Source organism: Peromyscus maniculatus, chromosome 6, assembly GCF_049852395.1.
Source record: "Peromyscus maniculatus bairdii isolate BWxNUB_F1_BW_parent chromosome 6, HU_Pman_BW_mat_3.1, whole genome shotgun sequence".
NCBI lineage: Eukaryota > Metazoa > Chordata > Mammalia > Rodentia > Cricetidae > Peromyscus > Peromyscus maniculatus.
The window spans coordinates 34,125,243-34,148,809 of NC_134857.1; the positions used below are offsets into that span (position 1 = coordinate 34,125,243).

Below are 23,567 nucleotides of genomic sequence, written 5' to 3' on the forward strand. Positions count from 1 at the left end.
AGAAAGAAAGAAAGAAAGAAAGAAAGAAAGAAAGAGAGAGGCTGCTCCAGTGTTTGGGTTTCATGCCTTCGTTTGGTCAGTAGGCCTGGGTGCCCAGCAGTGCATAGACTGCTTAGGGTGGCCTGCGCCCTCCTTCCCTGGGGTGGGTAGAATTTGGGCATGTTCTCACAGGGATGTGATAGGCCTCAGAGCCCAGTGACTCTGCATCGTCTGTGGTGACAGTCCCTATCCCAGTGCAGAGGAGCATCAGGAGTGTCAGGCGGGGACATGAGCACATGGCAAATATCCATTAGGAATGTTCACCAGGAAACTGTTCCTGTTTCTAAACTTGGTCGTAAACATTTAGTGTGTTTTCTTAGAGAAACTGCCGTGGCAGATATGATCACCAAGGTAAAGTTCTACAGGAATGTGCAGTTTAGATCAAGTAATGAATTCTAAACATCACGACAGCTCCCTACCAGGATGACTCCGCACCCCTCTGCCTGGTTGAACGGAGGCTCTGTCTCCCCAAGAGCCACAGTTACTCATCTCGTGGTATCTGCTCTACACGCTTAGCGAACAGTTTCTTACCAAGAATGCCTGTTCAGTCTTCCTGGGGTGCGTGTATCCGGAAGCAGGTCTGAGGGCTGGGGACAGGGCGGGCCACACACCGCAGGAAGCAAAAGCCTGCTCTGCCTAGTGAGCAAGTCCAGGTCCTCACATTTACTCAGGGGCTAGCCTAGCCGGTTTGCTTTGGGGATGAGGGACAGCCTTAAACCTTCAGACACGTTTTGTTTGCCAGCTTTTGTGGAACAGAGCAGGTATCTGCTACCACCCACAGAAGAACTTGGGTCCAAGCGATCAGTGTGCCCTGATCCTGTCAATGCAGAGCAGGCAGGGGCCAGGGCTGCACGCCCCTACCACAGAGGCTCTCTCCCCACAGAGGGCCTTTTGTGTGCCTCCTGATGCTGAGGACACTGTGAACTGGGACCAGAAGTTAGGCGGTTCAATGGTGAGGGGGGAAGGAGACAGGAAGAGAGTGGAAGAATGTCTGTGATAGAAAAATATTTAATTGTTGGGAGTGGAACGCAGAGAGAGACAGAGACAGAGAGACAGAGAGATACTGCCTAGCTGGCCACTTCAACAGACGTCTGCTGTTCACAGAATTAGGACACCTTGTGTCAAGGCACTAACAGTTCAGGCTTTTAAGGCAAACCCACCCATATCTGTCTGGTCCAGTCCCCAAGCAGGGTATTCTGCTCTTCCACGTCCTCAGCACAGGAAGTTAAACAGGATACTGAGTAGGAAGTGCCTCCATGGTGACTGGCCCAGAATAGGTCCTGAACACTGTTCCTGTCCTGAACCTCTTACCTGCAGAGAGAAGCTGCCCAGTGGAGAAGTGGCTTCCCCAGGGAAGGATCCATCTGTGACGGAGTGGTCATCAGCAGTGGGGGGAGGGTCCTTCCTTCACCGTCCCTAGCACACAAGCATCCCTCCCGACCCCAGGAAAGAGGAAAGATGGGCAAAACAAAGGTGACTGTGCCCACATGTGTGAGAAGAGAAATTCAGTCTTTCTGCAGAATGGGTGAAATGACTTGTTCACTGTCATTGTGTGCCATCGACAGCCATGATCTTCCTGAAGCCCTGAGCCCAGAGTGTAGATCGGGGCTTTTACCCCAGAGGCTGACACCAAGCCCAGATATTCCTTTCCATTGTGGGTGGTCACATACCCTTCCCATTTACTGAGCAAAGTCCTCACATTGGCTGGTGTGGCAGACAGGTGCCTTACTGGCTGCAGGTCACAGTGTTGAGAGAAACTGAACTGGGTTAGGGTTAGGGTGAGGGTTAGAGGTGAGGGTGAGGGTGAGGGTGAGGGTGAGGGTGAGGGTTAGAGGTGAGGGTGAGGGTGAGGGTGAGGGTGAGGGGTTAGGGTTAGGGTTAGGGTTAGGGTTAGGGTTAGGGTTAGGGTGAGGGTGAGGGTGAGGGTGAGGGTTAGGGAGTGTTTGCTCTTTCACAAGCCCTCTTCAAGGCCTCTTCCTTGTGTCACTCCTCATTGGTCAGTCCAGGAACACAGCCTTCATTCTTTTCAGTCCCTAGGTGTTTCCTTCAGGGCTGTGAATCAAATTAGAAGCCATGGTAACAGCCCAGAGTTTGTACTGTGCGCAGTGATGGCCAGAACATTGTGGCCATTTCCAGTTTCTTCCTAATAGACAGATTTCCTCCATTTTCGGTTCCAGTTGGGCTCATGAGTTACTTGCTTGTCCATATTTACACTGCCCAGAAAGGTTGAAAAGAATCAGAGCCCACCCCTCACTTTTCGGATTGTTTCAGTCCTCAGCCAGCACATACTTAGTGTGTTCATTTTCATAGTTTAACTCTTAAGCCACAGCTTACTGGGAGTCAAAGGGAAGGACAGGAGCCCATGAAGGGAGACCTTCCTAAACCAGGCTCAGCCCTGACTTCCTGCCCAAGGGAAGTGTGCTCTGAGTCAGGAGGAAAAGCTCTGCCACAAGTACTCACTCTTCCGTGGAGACAGAAGCCACAAACTCGGTGTGAGATTTTTAAAACGTCAGTGAGTCAGAAGCGGATGTTGAGATATTAAAGTGAGACCAAGTTGTGTTTGAGGCAACAATTAAGGACACGAAACTGGGGGAGATAATGGGAAAGGAAATGATAGATACCAGGAGGTAATTATGAAGTAAGGAGGAGATGAGGGAGCTGGGAGATAATTCAGGCGGTAAAGAACTTGCTTTGCAAACCCACAGACTTGAGTGTGATTCCCCAGAACTCATGTGAAAACAAAACAAAACAAGCTAGGCGCAGGGGTGCAGGTTTGCCTTCCTAGTGCTAAGGAGGCAGAGACAGCCAGGTCCATGGGGCTCACTGGCCAGTCATTTGATGATTTCTAGCAGGTCATCATGCTACCCAACTGTACTCACACTTTGCTTATGACCAGTGATGGGCCACACTTTAACACATCATCCCTTCTCCTTACAGTGTATTTTACTTTGAATGTTGGACGAGCGAGATTAAAATACAAGATTGCACCCCCGGCAGTCACAGGGTCCCTGGATTTTGAGAGAATATTTCGTGCTCAGTAAGTAATGCTTCTCACACAGGCAGGTATTGTTTTTTTAACTAAGTTGCTCTTTACCAATAAAGACTCGGGAGTCAGATGTTGGGGTGAAAACCTGCTAGCTCAGAGAGGCCAGGAAGCAACCAGCAGACCTTCCTTTTTGGCCAGAGACCCATCTCTCTGCTCTTCTCAAACCACAAAAAGCCCATGAATCTTTATGTCCCTCCTGCTCCTTCCTGTGCCTCTCTCTATCCGCCTTTCTGGCTCCTCTGTAATCTTTATGGCTAATTTCTGCTAACTAGTTGCTGGCTCCGCACCCTGATCCAAGGTTGATTTTATTAACACAGTTTTGGGAGTTCACAGTACATTCAAATATCCAGAAACAGGCAGGTCAACCAGAGACAGACAGATTCTGATGAGGGCAATGAATAATAGAGAAGGTCCTAAGTTCATCTTCGGTTAGCAACCATGATAAGTCACTGTGCACCAGTCTCGGGTTCCACTATCATGAAACATCCAGTGTATGTTATCTACCCAACTTTAGGACAGGTCTGGTAGGGCTGCTCTGTTTACCCCAAAGGCTGTAACTTGGGAAGAGTGGTGGTGTCTCTCAAGCACGGTGGCTTGATCCAAGAGACCTCTCCAGCCCTATGAGGGAGGGTTCAGTAGATTCAAGTGGAACTAGTTCATAATTTCTTTTCTTCTTCTGCCAATTTCTTCAAGAACCATTTCCTAAAATCCAAAGCATGTAAGAATGAGCTGTCCTGAGTTGCATGAGTTCTCAGTGGTTTTGATCATCCTGTGCTGCCTGCCTTTCCAGACACACACAGAATCTTCTGCCGTAAACACTGTGCACTTTCCTGTACAAGTTAGGGTAACCTTTATATTTCACCCTAAAGCCTAGTGCTTTAGAAACCTTTATTGCCTTTATGAATACTTGCTCACTGCTGGGTTCTTTCATTAGTACTTAGGATTTCTCTTATGTCCATGACTAAGGCTCATCTATATTTTCTTGTATAGTTCTTGTCTCATTTTGGTTATTAAAAAATTGCACCTTGAATTCAGTTTGCTAAGGCAAGACCCTTGGGCTGACAACATGGTTTCTTGGTCAGACCCTTGATTTCATAGACTGAGCTCTCCCTTGGCTTCAAAGTGTACTGGGAAAGCCCACAAGACAGTTTCAAGTATCATCAAACCATACAAGGAGAAGTCATTCCCGTCCTAGCTGTCTTTAAATACTTTTGGTATGTCAAGTAGCAAGGATTGGTTTGGTGCCAGTGTGTTTTACACCTAAAAGTAAATGTTTGCTCGATCAGCCTGTGCACAGCCTGGAAACAGAGTGGTCTGATGAGTCTCATTACAAGTCACTGTCTCTTGTGCCTGCCAACACTGTGACCTCACTGCTGTTTACTGGTCCACAGTTTCAGGCCTCGCTAGTTGAGGTCCTTTTATGAAAGAATGTCACATTATTCTCTCTTCTTCTCCTGTGGTTGTGTCATTTTGTTGCATTAAACCTGGAGGCGGTGTTTGTACCACTGTGATTATGTAAACGATGTTGGGCGTGGAGCTGCATGCTATTCTGTGATCATAGTTCCTTCTTGTGTAGGTCTTATTTTTCTTAGGACTAATAATTGCTTCTTTGCTGCCTTGGTTTCATTCTTAATCCTTCTATAGAGCTGAGTTTCTCCTCTGAGCACTTTCAGATGCACTGGCTGTCTGCTAACATTCTTTTCCCGCTTTGAGCCAGTCTGCCTGAATCCTCCCCCGTTCCGCTACAGTGCAGAGGATGTTCTTTAGAGCTACCACATGGCTGTTATCCCGGGTCTTCCCATCGCCCTCCTAGGATTTGCTTTATACTCTCTGGATTTGGATCACCTGCTACCTGGATTCCAATTATTTTTGTCTCTTATTTTAGTGGAGCATGCTTGTTAGCTTTGTAACAAATCTGTTACAGTACATGAGATCAGCAACTTACAGAGAGGAAAGATTGATTTTGGTCCAGTTTTAGATGTCCTGCTCTGTTGGCTCCATTGCTTTGGACATGGGTGGTACATGCATCCTGGCGGAAGCATGTGGTGGGACAAACCCTGCTCACCTTATGGGAAGATGCAAAAAAGAGTCTCGGCCCTACCATCCCTTCAAGGGTATACCCCAATGACCCACCCCCTCCTACCACGTCCAGTTCCTGAAGATTACACCACCAACTCTGTAACACATGGGCCTGTGGGGGAACTTCAGATTCATGCTAAGACACCATGTCTAGAAGCCTACTGAGAGGATCTCAGGTCTGCAGAATGTTGAGGCTTGTCCTGTTTGGATACAGCCTACCCCCGGCCTCACATCACTGAGGGCCTGGGTAGGTACATATATCCATATTAAAAACCTTACACCTTCAGAATTGTGCGACAATTGCTCCGTCACTTTCTCATATCGTTGGATATTGTTGACACTTCCCTTCTAGGCCTTGTCACATGTTATGGGGACAGTTGAGAGGCTCTGGGGTGCTCAGGGCCCCACAGACCTCTTCTGCATTACATCATGCTGAACCCCAGAGCAGGCCTCGTTATGGTCCTGAAACTCATGTCCTTCTGTCCCAGAGGTTAAAAAAAAAAAAAAACAACCACATTTCCCAGCCCCAATTTCTTTTTCATGTTTTCATTCTTTTCTCAAACATGCTAGTTGTTCTTGAGTTGATTCTTTAGTTTCCTTTTATCTTAAGTTCTCCTATTTGGGGGCACTTGTTCATTCTGGAGAATTCCCCAAATGTCTACTTTTCACCAGCTGAACGACTTTCAGAGATAACCATTCCAACTCCGGGAGCTTATTTTCGCCTTCTGCTGTTCTCTTGCTGATGTTGATGATGTTAAATCATTATGGCCTTGGGGCTCATGAGCACAATTTCTTCTTTTCCATTTGAGGATTTCATTAATTGCTTAAAAAAATTCCGACCATCATTTCTGTTTAAATAATATTTCACAAATTTTAACACTATCAAACCCCACCAGGCAAGTCCTACCTACTTCAATTTCCCAAGTCCTTATGGTCTTCTTGTTCAAGTTATTATCTGTTTTGAACTCTGACTTTCATTTCACACCTTAAGCAAAAAGACACATTAAATATTTATGAGTATCTCCATATACTAAGGCTTAGCTTGTATCAGTGAACAAACCAAGAGCCCTTGCCCTTTTGGAGCATACAACCAAGGAAGACCAAAGATGGACGCCAATCGGATTTCCTTGACAGAGAGAGATTTGTGCTCTGAAAACCTCATATGAGAGTCTGGGATGGGATGCAGCCACGTGAGTCGGAATGGACCGCAATTTGAATTAGGGTGGCTGCCATAAGCAAGGCCAGCCTGAATTACACAGTGAGACCCTGTGACCAAGAGTTGGGGGCAGAGCTCAGTGGTGAAGTGATTGCCTTGTGTACAGATTGCCTTGGGTTGCACCGCAAAACCACAGCCCCCCAACAAAAGAAACCCACAGAAGAGACTAAACAAGCCCCCAAACCAACCAACTGCAACAACTGATTTATTAAAAACTAGCAAGGTGGCATGTGCGGTGGCTGAAGGTGGGACCAGTGATAGGTTTGTGCTCTTGGAGTCACAAGCTGTTTACAAAGTCACCTTGGGGGGAGGTCTCGGTTCCCCTCACTTTGCCCCTATTGAATGGAGAGCTGCGTCTGGGTGTGGGAGGCTTCCTGCAGGTTAGAGCTGAGGGCCACTCCTGGGTTCCCTTTCATCCTCACTGGTTCCTCACATTGACTCTCTTTCAAGTCCGTGCCTTCCCCGTCCCCTTCTGTAACCCGGCTCCTTCCGTCCTGGAAATGAAGCTGGACACCATTTCCAAATGTTTCTCTGAAGATGTTTATAAAAGAAGTACACAAGCTCACTTTGTTTGTCAGAACTTAATTTGTTTGTTTGCTTAGCCACGGTGGAACAGACACAGGGTTCAAAGAAAATGCTCACAGCCAGGAGTGGTGGTGCACGCCTTTAGTTCCGGCATCCTGGAAGCAGAGGCGGGCAGATCTCTGAGTTCAAGGCCAGCCTGGTCTACAGAGTGAGTTCCAGGACGCCAGGACTACACAGAGAAACTCTGTCTCAGAACCCCAAAACCCAAAACCCAAACCAACCCAAAACCAACCCAAACCAAACTTCAACAACATCCCTCACCAAAACCAAACCAAACCACCACAAGAACCCCAAAACCAAACCCTTGCACTGTCAAGGGGGATTTGGAGCCAAGAGGTAGCCTGATGGAGGGGGCCATTGGGGCAGTCCTCTCCCATTGCCTGTATTTCCTCTTGGACTGTCTCTGGCACTAGTCAAGTTCTTGCCTTGAATTCTAAGGTTCAGGACAAGTCTGGCTAATTCAGATTCTATTTGGCAGGTAGACTTTATGTGAGGTCCCTGACAGAACTCCCTAAGTCCTTGCAAAGCCAGCTTGGCTCTTTATTATTCTCTTCTTCAGTGACTTCCTTGAGTTCCTGGAAGGAGCACACTCTGTTTCTTCCTGTCCTGGGCTGAAGCATGGAATCTCGTTAGGTGTCGCTGACTTTCACAGAAACGCCGATGTTCCCTGCATGTTCCTCTACCGCATAGCCCTCAGCATGGCCAAAGTGCCCAGAGGCACTGCTCAGTCTTTCCCTGGTTAGAGATGATAGCACACCAGCATCTTCGACATCCTCTGAGAGCGGCTTCAGTGTGTCTCTTGCAGCAGGCCTCTTCAGGCTGGGAGCATGAGCAGAAAAGGCCGTGATGGTGTCCCGGCACACCAGGGTTGCTGGCCAGACTTCCTTCCCTGAGTCCTTTCCCCTCCCTCCAGGGAGAAGCCTTGCAGATGACTGGAGTTTTTCCCGTGTCACAATACGATTTTTTTTTTTTAAAGATTTATTTATTTATTATGTATACAGTGTTCTGTCTGCACATATCCCTGCAGGCCAGAAGAGGGCACCAGATCTCATTACAGACGGTTGTGAGCCACCATGTGGTTGCTGAGAATTGAACTCAGGACCTTTGGAAGAGCAGCCAGTGCTCTTAACCTCTGAGCCATCTCTCCAGCCCCACAATACGATTTTTAAAATCATAAGAACAGCAGCCACAATTTTACCCAGGGCCATTTTTTATGTTATTGCTAAAACTTAAAAAAAAGTCTATCCTAATTCAAATGCCTTGGTGGCTTTAGATTGAAGGCTTTGGTAAAGTCTAGAAAATTGGTCCAAATGGTGAATTGATAGTGTTGCAGTTTCAACACATTTCCTGGGCTAGAGAGGTGGCTGAGTGCGTAAAGGCCTAAGTTTGATTCCCAGGATCCACAAGATGGAAACCTGGAACTGATGCCTGCTGAATGTCCTCTGACTATCACATGCACACAGGCCTGTGGACCTGCACACATACACACAGACACACACACAGACACACACACACACACACACAGACACACACAGATACACAGACACACAGACACACACACATACACACAGACACACAGAGACACACACAGATACACAGACACACAGAAACACACACACACACAGACACACACAGATACACAGACACACATACACACACATACACACAGACACACAGAAACACACACACACACACACAAAGTGTAAAAGAGTCAATGCTTTCCCTTCGAGTCTGTCTTCACAGGGAAGGAGGATGAACCAGTCCTTTCCCGTGCTGGAGCCACACTATGAGACATCCTCTCTATTTTTCTTGGGGTCAGGGAAACAAGCTCCAATATTGCAGCTTCTTTTCTCAAAAACTTAAAAAAAATTCTTTGGTTGTTTCTGTTAGACAAAAAATTGTATTGTACCGTATAAGCCTGGATCCCAAAGTGCAAATGCTGCCAGTCTAGTGGACCACAGCAGTTTTGTTGGTGCTGCGTAGGACTGAAGGACAGCTTTGCTCTGTTTAATACTGAACACTTGAGTTCCAGACCCTAATTAACCTTCACACATGCAAACCGGCTCGTCATGAATCCAGCTACTCCAGCAGTATTAGCCTATGTTTCCTCTCTGTAGTGTGTGCTGTTGTTTATTCTATTAGCGTGTGTGTGTGTGTGTGTGTGTGTGTGTGTGTGTGTGTGTGTGTGTGTATGTGTGTGTGCGTGCGCGCGTGCGCGCCACAGCACCTGTGTGTCGGTCAGAGGACAAAGCTCGGGATTTAGTTCTTTCCTACCCTGGGGATTGAACTCAGGCTTTCGCAGTGAGCACTTGAACTCACCGAACCTTCTTACAGACCATGTCGTTTTTATCTTTTTTTAAAAAAAATTTTCGTTGACTCTATGTTTTTGTTTTAAAGCAGGATCTCACTACACAGTCCACACATGTTTACACACAGGAGCAGGGGAGGCCGTCAGGTGTCCTGCTCTATCAGGCTCCACTCTATTCCTTTAAGACAGAGCATTTCACTGATCCCAGACCCAGGCTGGCAGCCAGCAAGCCCCCAGGAGACCATGTCTGTCCTTTACAGGGCTGGACATTAAGGTGTGCACACAGTCACAGCTGCGCCATCTCTCTGGCCTGAGCATTTCTGAGGAAGCTCCCAATCCTGGGTATTAGCTGGAAGTCCTACAATGCCCTTCATCCACTGAGTTATATAAAGAGGATGCCCAAGACACTGAATGACTCAGTGGTGTGTTCAGTGACAGGCAGGGGGGATCTGCAGAGCTGTAAGTCTTGGACCTTCATGGTTCATCCTCCGTCTACAGCAGCTCAGTTGCCGGGTGGCAGTTGCTGGCTGCCGCCAGGGTCCATCTCCTGCTGTATTCCCATCGGGGACTTCCCCTGAAAGGAACAATTTAATTAGTTAAGTTAATTAATTGAGGATCTCGCTATGTAGCTCAGGTTGACCTGAAATTCCTGTTTCAACCTCCTCAGTTCCTGGATCACCAGAAAGCCCATCCTATAAGGAGCAAGTTAGAGAGGTATCTGCTTATACATGACCTCTAACAGTCCCTTTCTCACCCCAGAGGCCTTCTCTGGACATGACGAGCTGTTGCTCTGACTTGTCTGCTTGAGTCAGAATTCAAAGGCCTTCTTGCTTTCCAAAGTTCACAGACCAGGGCTGGACAGCTGTTGAGTTTGCAGCTGCTGAGTCAAAGTGAGTCAGCAGAACAGACCCGGGAGAAAGGAAGCAGAGAAAGAATCTTGAAGGAGGAAGGGTTTTAAAAGCCTCCTTCAAATGCCCGGCCTCTTCTTATTTTAAAAGCTTTCCTACAATGAGCACGGGGTTAGAAAGGTTCTAGGGCTGGCCAGGTTTTCCCTTGTGAGAATGTCGCTCTCCCTGCTTTTGGGAATGAGGTTGTTGCGTGCCGAAGTTCATGCCCTTTGAGAATGTCCCCGTCCCCAGCTTTTTGGAACGAGGTTGTTGAACACAGAAATTTGTGTCATATGTACAGGATTCTATCAACTAAAAGAGGTGCTGAGAAAAACTTCACACCAGAGGCTTCCCTTGCACCAAGAGGGTTACCCTAAATGGTGCAGTTTTTGAGAATGATGGGACCTTTCTTGGCCCAAGTGGGCATGACCCAGGGCCTTAGGGTGTCTTAATTATTTTTCTACTGCTGTGATAAAACACCAGGATCAAGGCAACTTATAGAGGAAAGGCTTTACTGGGACTAATGATTCCAGAGGCTTAGAATCCATGACCATCATGGTGGGGATCATGGCAGCAGGCAGGCGGGCATGGCGCTGGAGTAGTAGCTGAGAGCTTGCTTGAGTCTTGATTCACAAGTAGGACACAGAGAAAGCTAACTGGCTTGGCATGGGCTTTTAAAACCTCACTCCTGTCCCGTCCCCGTCCCCCCCCCCCCCCCCCCTGCCACCAACACCCCAGTCACTCTCCTCCAACAAGGCCACACCTCCTAATCCTTCCTAAATAGTTCCACCAACTAGGGACCAAGCATTCAAACCGACGAGCCTATGGGGGCCATTCTCTTCAAACCACCACAATGGGTGTTGGAAAGTCAATGGTCACTGTAAGTCAACCCGAGACAGTGGTTCCTGAGTTCCTTGTTTCACACAGACCAAGATTAAAAAGCGGACATGGGTGGGGGTTATTGAAGGGAAGTGAGCTTTACTGAGGGTCACTAAGGGAAAAGTGAGAGAAATTCCTGACAGTGGGAGGGGTTCCCAGAGAGGAAAAAAAGAGATCATCAAATCGTTTTATGTAGGAGTTTTTATCGGACTTACGGCAGAAATGAGACAATGACCGATGTAGTTTCTTTTCAATTGGTTAGTTTTCTGGGCTATCATGGGCAGAGCCAACAGGCCCCACCCCCTCCATGCATGCCCCCTGACCCTACCAGGAAGATGATAACGCTGTTTGCTCACTGCCCACCCAGTCAAGGGTGGCTGAAGTCCTTCCTTTGTCCATCTCTGACTTACCCTTTATTAGCTGCCGACCTTGACTGTGATCACCCTTAGCCTGCTAGCCATGGACCTTGCAGGGGTCCGGCAGCTGTTAATTAAACCATGCTGTCTTTTCTGTTGTATTTTCATGAGCGCCTTGATTCACAGCTGCCAAGATGGATCTGCTGTCTTTCTTCTTGCTCATGGATGGGGCTGCGATCTTGTGTGTAGGGTGGTCTAGGGGTGGTATCCTTTCTAGACTAGGTGGACGTTTCTCGTTAGAAGCCATTCTTACCCACAATTCACTCTGTTATGTGCAAGGGCAGCTGTGCCTTGCATATGTTCTCCAGGGAACAGGGTGGGGTGGGGCTTCAGGGGAGCCAGCCGGCCTGCTGACTCGGGCTCAGAGCCCATCCTGGCTCTCATCTGATCTACTTGGCTGTCTCTTGGTTGCTAGCCAGCTTGTTTATTCTCCCCAGTGTCCCCGACGTCACTGTTTTAAGCCTAACCTTCCTATTATCCCTCTGTCGGTTCTCTGTTCCCACCATAATATTTGTTATCAAAACAAGCTTTTCACTATAGGTTCTTTTCTCTTACTACTTACAGTGAGCTAGCTCCTGCTTCTAAGTAACCTACTTCTATTTATATTTATTCTTAGACTCTCATCTTTTTTGTTCTCTGTCTTCTGTAACACACACAACATCATTTTCTAGTTGAGTGTCCCACATTCTCAGAGGTTCAACACAATGGAAGTTTATGTCTTGGTCCCCTGATCTCTCTGGGTGTCCCTGTGGAGGTGACTTTGGCATAGTCACAGAGGTCCAGGCTCCTCCTCCCAGGTCCTCAGTCCTCTTTCTGTCTGTGGCTATAAAAGGGGAACATGATATAACGATTACTTAACCAGGTGGCCCAGAGGTGACATATTTAACTTCTCTCACTTTCCATTGGTAAAAAGAAGGCTGGGGATCTATGGGTCCCAATGGAGCCTCAGCAGCATTCTGATGGAGGACACATGGCTATGTACTTTCGTGGAGCTCACACTATGATCAGAAAGGTGTGGAGACTCATGTTTTAGAAATGACCAGGTTTGGAACTGCAGAGCCCAATTTGATACCCCCCCCCCCCAGCTCCAAACATGATCAAGACTCTGTAGTCTACTTGGATCACAGGGTCTCCCAGCTCCCAGCTCTTAGACCCAGGTGAGAGTTTTCAGGGGCCACATGTCTACATTTCCAGTGACCCAGGCTCCCTGACAGCAGGGCAATGGGGGCTTTCAGCAGTGTTAACTGCCCAGTGTCAGTCTCTACCACGGTATCCCTGAGGATGATGTGAGTGCATCCTGCTGGAAACAGAGGCAGACACATTTGGATGTTTCCACAGTGTCAGAAGGCATTGAACAGCGAGTTCACAAGCTGCATCATTTTGTGGCCTGCTGTTTGCCAACAGTCCTGGTTTTGCCTTCTTAGCTGGCCATTGACAGCAGCAAGTTCTTATACTTCACTGTTAATTACTATTATCAACTCGGAGATCACACATTATAGCACACATCCTACAGAATGATTACAAAAAGGTTAAGAAGACCACAGAGTTCCTGGAGGTTTTGCTGGAGGCAGAGAGCCAATACAGATGCAAAGAGAGTTGCCATATGTGATCAGATGTGACATCAGGGGACCCAGTTGGACCGCTGCTGAAGGTATGCAGAGTCCTGCCACACAGGGTCACGTGGCTGAGCCCCAAAGGGGAAGGACACTAGAGGTGACACACAGGCCTGACTACAGCAATTTGAGTGAGCTGCTTGAGGCAATAGGGGTCATGCCCAGCTGAAGTCCAGGGAACAGCCAGAGTTCTCTGCTTGTGGGTCCCTAGATGCACAGAGAGGTTGGTTTGATAACTAGCTGATGGGCGGTGCTAGGTGTCCTTTTATGGGGTCCAGGTGAGGGTGTTACATCTTTCATTGGTCTAGTGTAATTGACAAGTCTTGGGCCTGTGATTTCTAATATGGTTTGAATCTCTCCAGGCACACATAGGCTCCTGCTTTATTTTGATAAACTTAAAAGTGCTACCTTTGAACTCGTAGGTTAAATTTGCTCTCAGTCTGTGCTCCATGGGCAGAGCTGGACAGCTGGTGGTGTCTGTGGGTGGACCCAGAGCTATTTTCCTCGGCATGTGCACTCGACATGGAGCCAAAGGCTGCTTGCAAGATGGAATTACCCTGGGCAAGGCACAGCCTGCAGCCGTGGCTCCATCCTGTGGAGACACACAGAGCCCACGTGATCATCACAGTGCCCAATGGTTTCAGTTTTTTTCAGTCTTTTCCCATTTCCTCCCTTAAGCCCCATGTATCCTAAAATATTTCGGCACCGGGCAAACCAGGGCAGTGTACCAGGGTCTGTACTGGTTTCAGAACTTCAAGTTCTACACTCTAGAAAGTATGGCAAGTGCAGGCCAAGCAGGACACTTGCTCCCCCTACTGGCCCTGGAGTGAAGACCTTTTCAGGTTCTCTCCCTGGTGTGGAATTTTATGTCCTTGGTGACATCTGCTTTAAATAATAAATGGCCCCCTCCCCTGTATTTCTACAGGGGCGTCAATGTGCAAAGAACTCAGGGTTATTGCACAATGGGGTCCGTGATCAGAAAATGACTCAACACAGCCCATTTTTCCCTATGTGGACATGCAGGGGAGGGGATAGGATGCAGATAATCATCACCAGCGGTATAGGGGTTGTCAGTATTCGGTTCCCTTAACTTGAATGTATCTGCTGACAGCTTACACTAGTGGTTACCATGAGTCACGCCACGCTTTGTTGTCATGCCGTGGGAGCTTTCAGGGTCTCAGAGGTACTGCTGGTGGGAGAAAGGTACCCCTGATCATGAGCAGATAGAACGGGACTCCAGGTGTTTCAATACTACCAAGGCAGACAGCAGGGGATAGCAGGGACCCCAGCCTGCAGTCAGAGAATTATTTCCAATGTCTGAAAGACGGTAATGGGAAACGGATGAAGACGCGCGTATGATGGCTATTCCTTGTAAGTGGTCTGGATTTGAAAAACGCTTAGGAGACACACCTTTGAGCTTGTTTGAAGCTGTTCCCCGAGAGGTCTAACTGAGGGGGGCAGACCCACCCTGGATGTGCGTGGCACCATCCTATGGACTGCGGTCCCAGTCTAAAGTACAGGTGACTAAGGAAGCTGGTAGCTGAGGAAGCCGCAATGCTCTCTCTGCTTGTTGGCTGGGGAGGCGATACAGCCAGGTGCCCCACGGCTGTCGCCAGGCTCTCCCCGCTGTGTCGGACGGTCCCCTCGAACTGTGAGACAAAACAAGTCCTTCCTTCCTTCTTCAGTTGTTTTTGTCGGACACTTCGTCATGGCTACGACAAAAGCAAACGACACACGGCATTTTCGAGGAACCCAGGCTTGAGGCATGTCTGCAAAGAAGGACAAGGGTTGGCGGAGTCCAGGAGTGACTCTTGTTTGTAAGGGGACAAGGGACCCATTCCTTGGGGGATAAAGATGCAGAATGTAGAGTCACCTGCCCTAGGACTCTGGGCTTTTCCTTTCCATGACCACACATGGAGCTTCAATCAACTCTTGCCCGATCTCAACGGCCTCTAACCACCCTCTGCTCACCCTGCATCTGAGCTGCCACACTTCCATCTTCTTGATTACTTCTGGAAGTTGGGGTGTTCCCAGTGACCCAGCCCCAGCTTCAATTGGCTAAATGGTGGGCCTCAGTGCACATGGTACTTACTCTCTTTGGGTTCTGGAGCACTGTCCATACCTGGGCATCCTGGCTAGTTTTCTGTCAGCTCAACACAAGCTAGAGTTATCTGAAGGGAGGAAACCTCAACTGAGACAATGCCTCCCTAAGATCGGGCTGTCGGCAAGCCTTTTCTTAATTAGTGATCAGTGGGGGAGGCCCAGCTTATCGTGGGTGATGCCATCCCTGGACTGAAGGTCTTGTGTTCTATAAGAAAGCAGGCTGAGCAAGCCATGGAGCAAGCCAGTAAGCAATGGCTCTCCATGGCCTCTGCATCAGCTCCTGCCTCCAGGATCCTGCCCTGTGCGAGCTCCTGGCCTGACTTCTTCAGTGATGAACAGCAATGCAGAAGTGTAAGCCGAAGAAACCCTTTCCTCCCCAACTTGCTTTTTGGTCAGGGTGTTTTCGTCACAGCAATAGAAACCCCAACTAAGACATTGGGCCAAATCCTGCGACTGCTCGGGGTGCGGCCGTGGGAACTGAGGTTCAGGGTCCTCTCTCCAACTGCGCCTTGTCACCCGAGGCCTGGTACTGCTTGTGTCTGGAGTCTCCCCGAGCCCTTCACAAAGGTCACCCATCCACACCCACGCTGTTCTCCGCTGAGGAACAGTTCTCCAGCTTGAGCAGCAGGGGAAGACCCACAACAGCTCCCCCATTCTCATTTCTTCCAAGGGGCTTTCTTCCTCTTTCAGGCAAGGGCACAAAAGCACATCAGCATGTCAGCCTCTGTGGACAGACCCCAAAGAGACCACAGGCTCCCATACCGTTCTATCTCCCTATAGTGGAACTGGGGTGTGGCTAGGAGGCTCTGTGTAGTATCTCTGCTCCTCAAATGTGACACCAAGGTCATTAATTCACTGCAAAGAAAGCCCTGCAGATAGTCTTTTGTGAATGATGCTTCTGAAGTGTTTAAAATGTCACAGCCAATTTTGAATAAGAAGATGTGGGAAAACTCACCTGGAGTAATTTGAGGTGTATCATGAAACCTAATAAAGGACAGTGCAATTGTGGGATGTTTCCAAAAAGGGCCAGGAAGTCGCACTGACTGTGGAAAGAGTTAGAACCCTCCCATACTGTTCTCTTTTGTCCCCTGGAAGAGATTCTATGGCTCTAGCCAAGGAAAGGAAAATGCTGAGAAATAGGGTCTTATTTTTAGCTAACTGTCATTATTCTTCCTACGGAAATGTAGAAGTATCTTTCCACTTAACCTATCATAGCTACTTACAAACTTACGAAACCATCAGAAGGAAAATCATGCCAAGGATGCAGAGAAAGAAACATCTTAGTCATTTCTCCGTGTACCAGAGGTCTGCTCCTCTGGCTTGTGTGAGCTCCATGGGAGAGCTTCCTCGGGCCACTCATGGCCTTTCGGGCCGTAAAGAAATGACGTGACGACAGAAAAGAAAAGGGTTTCTACAACAGCACCATTCATTTCCCATTTCCCGGCCCCTGGAGAGCAAAAGGGGGTCCCCACTGCTTCAGTTGGCGGGGTTGGGTCTTTCCACCTGTCCTTCAGGATTCTGCAGCAGCCATGGCTGGTATGTGCAGGTGGGATTTGTCAACTCTTCACTTTTCCCATTTTCATAGAGCGGGTAGGGATTGAATTTAGAGCCTTTCACATGCTAGGAAAACACCCCAACACTAAGAAACACCCTGACACTCTCTCTCTCTCTTTTTTTTTCGAGACAGGGTTTCTCTGTGTAGCTTTGGAGCCTGTCCTGGATCTCACTCTATAGACCAGGCTGGCCTCGGACTCACAGAAATCTGCCTGGCTCTGCCTTCTGAGTGCTGGGATTAAAGACGAGTGCCATCACCACCTGGCAACATCTCAACTCTTAAAAAAATATTTGATTATTATTTTTATTTATGTGTATGTGTGGTCTGTGTATACAGGCACATGTGTATGGGTGCCTATAGGGGCAAGAAAAGGGCACTGAGTATCCTGGATCTGGAGTTACAGGTGGTTATGAGCCGCTTGAGATGGCTGTTGGGATCTGAACTCAGGTCCTCTTCTCCAGCGACAGTGCCCCCCCCCCCATGTTCATTTTGAGACAAGGTCTCACTAACTTGCTCAGGCTGGCCTTGAACTCACTCTGTAGCCCAGGCAGGACTTGAATGTAGAAATCTGCCTCAGCTTCCCAAACAGCTGAGATGACAGGCATGTATCACTGGCTCAGAAATCACACGTTATTGTTACATGGCTTCCAGTGGTGTTAAAATGACGACTGAGAACTCTGTGTTCTCTGGTTACACTCTCTGTTAGTAAGACTGAGCGAACCTTACACCTACTGCATCTCATCTTTCTCCTTCTCTGCTAGATACAGAGGAGTTAATTGTAGATCCTGGAGAACTATTCCCTTGTGCTTAAAATAGTATCAAGATTTCCATCTGAGTTTCCCACATGTGGAGGCAATTTGGTGGTGCTGTCTACTAATTCTGACTTTCACTTGGTGTCTAGGATGGTTTGGCCTGCATGTCTATCTGGGCAGCACTTGTGTGCCTGGGGCCCTCAGAGGCCAGAAGTTATAGACGGTGGTGAGCTGCCATGTGGGTGCTGGGAAGTGAACTCAGGTCCTCTGCAAGACCTGTCAGTGACCTTCAAAGCACGTCAGTCTACTGGCTCTTGGGTCTTACCTTCCCACCACAGGGAATGAGAATTAAATGCGTCATTTCTTTACTTCAGAAGGTTTTAGGGGAATTATTTAAAGACCACCTGAATGGTCTGAGTGACTGAAGTCGAAAGTTATGGGTATCAGGGAATTTTAAAGCAGAAATCTGTTTAATAGGAATCAAGTAGCCTCTTGAGTCACTCGGATAAGGCACAGAATGGCATTTAGGCTCTGGAGGCCTGTCTTCTAGAAAAGAACCATCACTTGCTCCACTAGTGACAATCTGTGTGTAGGAGAATGAGTTTGGGCCCAGCACTGTGGTTTGAACAATGTTGGCGGTTCACCTTGAAAGACTCTTTTTACATGGAAGGATCCTTTAACTTTCCTACGTAAGTTCGTGTATTATTTTTGTTTGAACAGATTGAATGCTTACCCACAGGTGGAAAGTCAATACATTAGTGTATGTTTCTCCATGAATTAAACTTCCTCTTTATTTTTTTTCCCCCTGCAGACAAAACTCTTTGGAGTTTTATTCCGTATTCCTCGTAACACTGTGGATGGCTGGGTGGTACTTCAATCAAGGTAATTATAAGAACACGTCAACTCATTCCAAAGATGAGTATGGGGTTTCAGCACGATTAAGGGGCAGATAGATGGCCATACAGCTACTGATGCTGGAAATGACTTTAAATATTTGAAGCAATGGCTGTGTGCATCCAAGTTGTAAGTGTGCTGACAGGGCTTCAATGTGATTCAGTTCAAGAATTAAAAAAGAAACCCGAACGCTAGCAGTTGGATATAGTGGTAAATACCTGAGATTCCAGCACTCAGAATCTAGAGGCAGAGCTGCATAGCAAGACTCCAGCTCAAAAAACAGGGGTTACAGCTAACCTGGGCTCATCGGGGCTCACAGAGACTGAACCAACAACCCGGGAGCCCGCATGGGGCTGACCTAGGCCCTCTGCGTGCGTGTGACAGCTGTGTACCTTAGTCTTGGTGTGAGGCTCTAACACTGAGAGCAGGGGCTGTCTCTGACTCTGCTGCCTGCTCTTTGGACCCATCCTTCCTACTGGATTACCTTGTCCAGCCTAATAGAAGAGGAGAGGCCCAGCTTCACTGCAACTTGATATACCCTGGCTGGCTGTTACCCAGGGAGTCCGGCCTGTATCTGAAGAGAAACAGTGAAGGAGGAGCGGATGGGGTGAGGTGAGGGGAGGAACTGGGGAGAGGGGAGGGAGAGGAAACTTTGATTGGGATGTAAATATGGCAGCAACAACAACCACAACAAAGTAAGGGTTAATGTAGCTCCGTGGACGAATACTTGCTTGGCATGTACAAAGCCAAGAGTTTGGGTCTGATCATCCTCCTACTCCTCAGCATAAACATCTTAGATGAGATAGGGTTCGTATATGTGGCTCTAGACCATTCACAGCTTGAAATAAACTATATGGTAGATACTCAAGGATAAAAGTGACACGAACCTTGTCTTCAAATCTAACAATCTAATCTCACCGAAGGATCAGAACACAGAAAGCAGTTCACTCTCACGACAGCCATGTTTATGAAACAGTTACTGTGTGCCAGGTCATTTTCTGAAGCTCATAGACTTAGAGGATTTAAAACTTTCATATGAAACAGGCTTAAGAATTGATTCCCATTTTACATGTGAAGAAACCGAGACACACAAATGTTAGGTTGTCCAACCTGATATTCACCAACGTGGAGAAAATCTTCCACTCAAAGGCAGAGCAGAGCTAGTGATACTTGTCCCAGGGGTCCAGAAGGTCGTGGTACTGCACTTTGAACGCAGCAAGTCTGCAAGCAGACCCCCCCCCCTCTGTTTTCCTGAAGCTTCCTTGGGGAGCTGAGGGCTCCGTGTACCCATGTATTTGGAGGTTGGACCTGTATGGACACCCTAGCTGGGGAAATAGAATCCCCTTTGATTCCTGGTAACTGTCATGGCCTCATTTGGGTGTGCATTTGATTGCTAAGATTTAAATAAACTAAAATCCAGCTGCTTGCAGGGAACCTTCATCAATCTCTTTCTTGTAGTTTTTACTGTCAACTGAGGAATTTCAGATACAATGACCTTTAGAGAATGACTTTTAAACTTTACTCAACTCATCCTTTTGTTCCTTAATGGCACGAGAGAAAGTGGCTGTTCCTTTTCATCTAAGGGCATATTAACAACTAATAAGGGAAGTGCCTTTAGATAATGGAATCCTGTCTCTGTCGCTTGACCCCTCGGATTTTCCTATGATGGCCTGAATGAGGCCGATCGCCTAGCAGAAAAGGGTTATTGGGTATCATCATTCTTTTCTCTCCCAAAGTAAGTTGCCTCTGAAGCTGCCCCTGGCTGCTCATTGGCTTTGGGGGGGAATAATTCAGTAGGTTGGGATAGTAATTCTCAAAAGAAAGCATGCCCAGAATCTTAACATCCTCAGGTGCCAGGCAGCTCTTCCACGGCGATGGGTCCCCTCGTTCCCATCCTTTGCTGCCTCCTCCCTCAGCAGTACCCTCCAGAGCCCCTTCTAAGAAGACAGCACTCCCCCAGTTCCCTTCTGGCCCACATTGCCCCTCAGCTTTTTCATAACACTTTCAAGCCTGCAATTTTCCTGTCTCCATCTCTATTGATAGAATAAAACGCCGTCAGGGGCTGGTGAGATGACTCAGTCCTTAGAGTGCCAGCTGTAAAGACTTGAGTTCTGACCCCAGCATCCACACAGAGAGCCTGGCACGGAAGGGAAGCACGTGCATCTCTAACCCAGCGGCAAGGAGGGAGGAGGGAGACAGGCTCTGACCAGTGAGCTCCGAGCTCAACGAGAGACCCTGACTCAAAATAAAAGAGGGGTAGGGATAGTGCCTGGGGATGATACCTGACATCAATCTCTGGCTTCAGTATGTACGTGAATGGAAGCACTTCCACGTGCCCACGCGCTTCCATGAACATGCACATCATGCAACACACAAACACACACACACACACACACACACACACACACACGCACACGCACACGCACACACGCACACCTCTATCACACAAAGGAGCAGTAATGGGTAGACAAGAAGGTTTTTTTTTCTCTTCATTTTATCTTCTTGGGGTGCTGAGGATTGAACCCAAGGAACCGAACATGCTGGCTAAGCACTTTACTGAGCTATAGCCCCAGATCTAGAATAATAACTTCAGCAAGGCAGGCAACTGCTGACCAGATCCTTAGAAAACACCTGGCATTTACAGGAAATTAAAAAAAGTCTCAGTGACCAAGTAAAATAGTGAATTTAATGCAACAGCATGTTACAGTCCCAGACAGAGGCTCTAGACAGTCTGCATCTGCGTGGTGCTGAGGAAGGGGCCTCATTTTAAGAAGATATTAATATTTTGACTGGTCAGAATGCTGGCAACATCAATATTGTGTATTGTGTATTTTGGGGATAAAACTTACATGTGGTAAAGTTTACAGATCTTAGGTGTTCAATGGAGTTTAACACTGGTGTGAATCACTTCCCTATTAAGGTACGTAACGTGGCCACCACTCAAGAAGTCTAGTCCTGCCCCTACACCCTTTCATTCTCGCTCCTCTCAGGGCTCTGATTTTTCCACAGTTTGGGTTTTCCCATTCTTGAACTTCATGTGACGGGAATAATGTAGTCCGCACCGAGGTGGAATGCATCGGTCCACGGCAAAGGGCTACTGCGATTCACCATGCTGCTTCATTTCTTTTCATTCACTGTGGAGTGGTAGTGTACTGAAGGACTACAGTGTCTGGTTATCAAGTCTCCCGATGATAAACTTCCAGACTATTCCATCTCTGGGTTACCAGGAATACATAATTCATAATTGTGACGACCGATCATAGTTTTCCTGAATGTTCTTGAATGGGTCTTTTTTAAGCACATGTGCCTTCCTGTTTCTTGAGTAAATACACAGGAATAGAATTGTTGGGTTAAATGATATTTTACTTTCATAAGAAGCTTCCAGAACTTCCCCCAAACTGGCTGTGTGATTTTGCATCCTACCAGTGATGGGTGTTGATTCCGATTGTTCTACATCCTCACCATGTTACATTGTTGGTCTTAAAAGTCTAGCCATGTTTGGAATGGTGGCGCACGCCTTTAATCCCCGCACTCAAGGAGGCAGAGACAGGTGGATCTCTGAGTTCAAGGCCAGCTCTTGTCTACAAAGTGAGTTCCAGAACAGCCAACGCTGTTAGGAGAGAAACCATATCTTGAAAAACCAACCAATCAACCAAACAAACAACCAAACAAAAAAACAAAAAAGCAATTTAAAAAATCTAACCATTCTGCTGGGTACTTGAAGGTAACATCTCACTGTAGTCTAAAAACATTTAAAATGGATTTTTTTTTTTTACTTATTATCATTACTTGTGTGTTCATGCTCTATGCGTGTTGGCGTGTGTGCCACAGAGCCCACATGGAGCTCAAAGAGGAACGCTGTGGAATCTGTTCTCGCCTTCCTCCTCTCCTGAGTCCTGGAGCTTGACCTCAGCAGCTAGGCTTGAGCCGCTGCCTCTCACTGAAGCTTGTGATTAGCAGTTTGCTGACCTCGAATTGTGTCGAAACATTTTTCATGAGATTACCGGCCCATTTATTTACCTTCTTGTGTAAACTGTGTATTCAAATATTTCACTTATTTAGAAAAGTTGCTTTTCTTTTATTATTATAAGGATTATTTATTCTGGGCACATATATTTTGTCAGGAAGATATTCTTAAATACTTCCTCAGTCTCCACACCTTATTTTGAGAAACGTTCATTAAATCCTATACATTTTCTTTCTCTTATTCCTTGCACAGTTTTTGCGACCGTTCTGGGTCTCGTGTACCTATACGCTCGTCACAAGTACTTCTGGGGCTATGCGGAAGCTGCTGACAGACGGTAAGGAGAAGCAGCTAACGGCATGTTTGTGGAGGTACAGCAGATGTGTTTCGCTCCTGAGAGGATTAGGAACACTTGGAGTATGGGTGACCCAAGTGACCCACGTTGCTTAAGGCCAGTCTTGCCAAACCACACAATTAGGCACGAGATGAGGAAAAAACCCGAAAGTGTGAATCTGCTTATTGCAGAAGAACTGCAGATCCTAGCAAGAATTCCGCATTGTTTCTAGGATGTTTAGGTGGGGGAGCTGGCCAGGGGGCTGGCTGACCTCAGGGGCTTGGCATTCCCTTTACTTTTCACGATGAGCTAAACATCTCCAGTGGTCTATTGTTGAAGTGCTGAGCAGTTCCAACAATGAGCAGCCAGTCACCAGGACCCCAGGGTCCTCATTGCACCTCACCCCTTCCTGTTCGCCCCGCAGGATCACTGGTTTCAGGCTGAGCACGGGGACTCTGACCCTGCTGACTGTTCTGGCTGCGCTGGGGATAGGAAGCCGATTCCTGGATGAATACCTGGACCTCCATGTTGCCAAGAAACTGAGGCATTCCTTCTGAGGTTTCCTCTTTCCTCCCACGCCCGTTGAGGCTGTCACCAGTCTGAAGACAATGTGGTGTCACGTGTTAAATAAAACTTTTCAAACTTTTCATTTGTTTGTCTTGCCGTGGCTTTGTGGAAACACCCCTTTTGCTGCCCCCCCCCCCGACTTAAGAAGTGCACTTCCTGGTGTGGGCACCCCAACACCACTGTTGCGTCTGTGCTGGGCTCTGGCTTTAGAATGCGCCTTGAAGGTGTGACTGTTTCCGTGAGAACGAAGCGTTCATGTGGATCATCGCTACAGCTGCTGGTGCAGCTTCGGTCCTGATGAGGAGTTCCAGGCAGAAGCAGCTCAGGCAG

At 47.6% G+C, this 23,567-nt stretch overlaps 1 protein-coding gene across 1 annotated transcript in view; it reads left to right on the forward strand.

Moving 5' to 3' along the window:
* The window catches only part of Mgst2 (microsomal glutathione S-transferase 2), a 23,775-nt gene extending 456 nt beyond the window's left edge, over positions 1–23,319 (forward strand). Inside the window, exons 2-5 of the mRNA XM_006977588.3 lie at positions 2,977–3,076; positions 18,290–18,360; positions 22,592–22,673; positions 23,095–23,319. Coding sequence (XP_006977650.1) covers positions 2,977–3,076; positions 18,290–18,360; positions 22,592–22,673; positions 23,095–23,227 — 386 coding nt within the window. The 3' untranslated portion in view covers positions 23,228–23,319. The remainder of the gene's footprint in view (positions 1–2,976; positions 3,077–18,289; positions 18,361–22,591; positions 22,674–23,094) is intronic.
* The last annotated feature ends 248 nt before the right edge of the window (positions 23,320–23,567 follow it).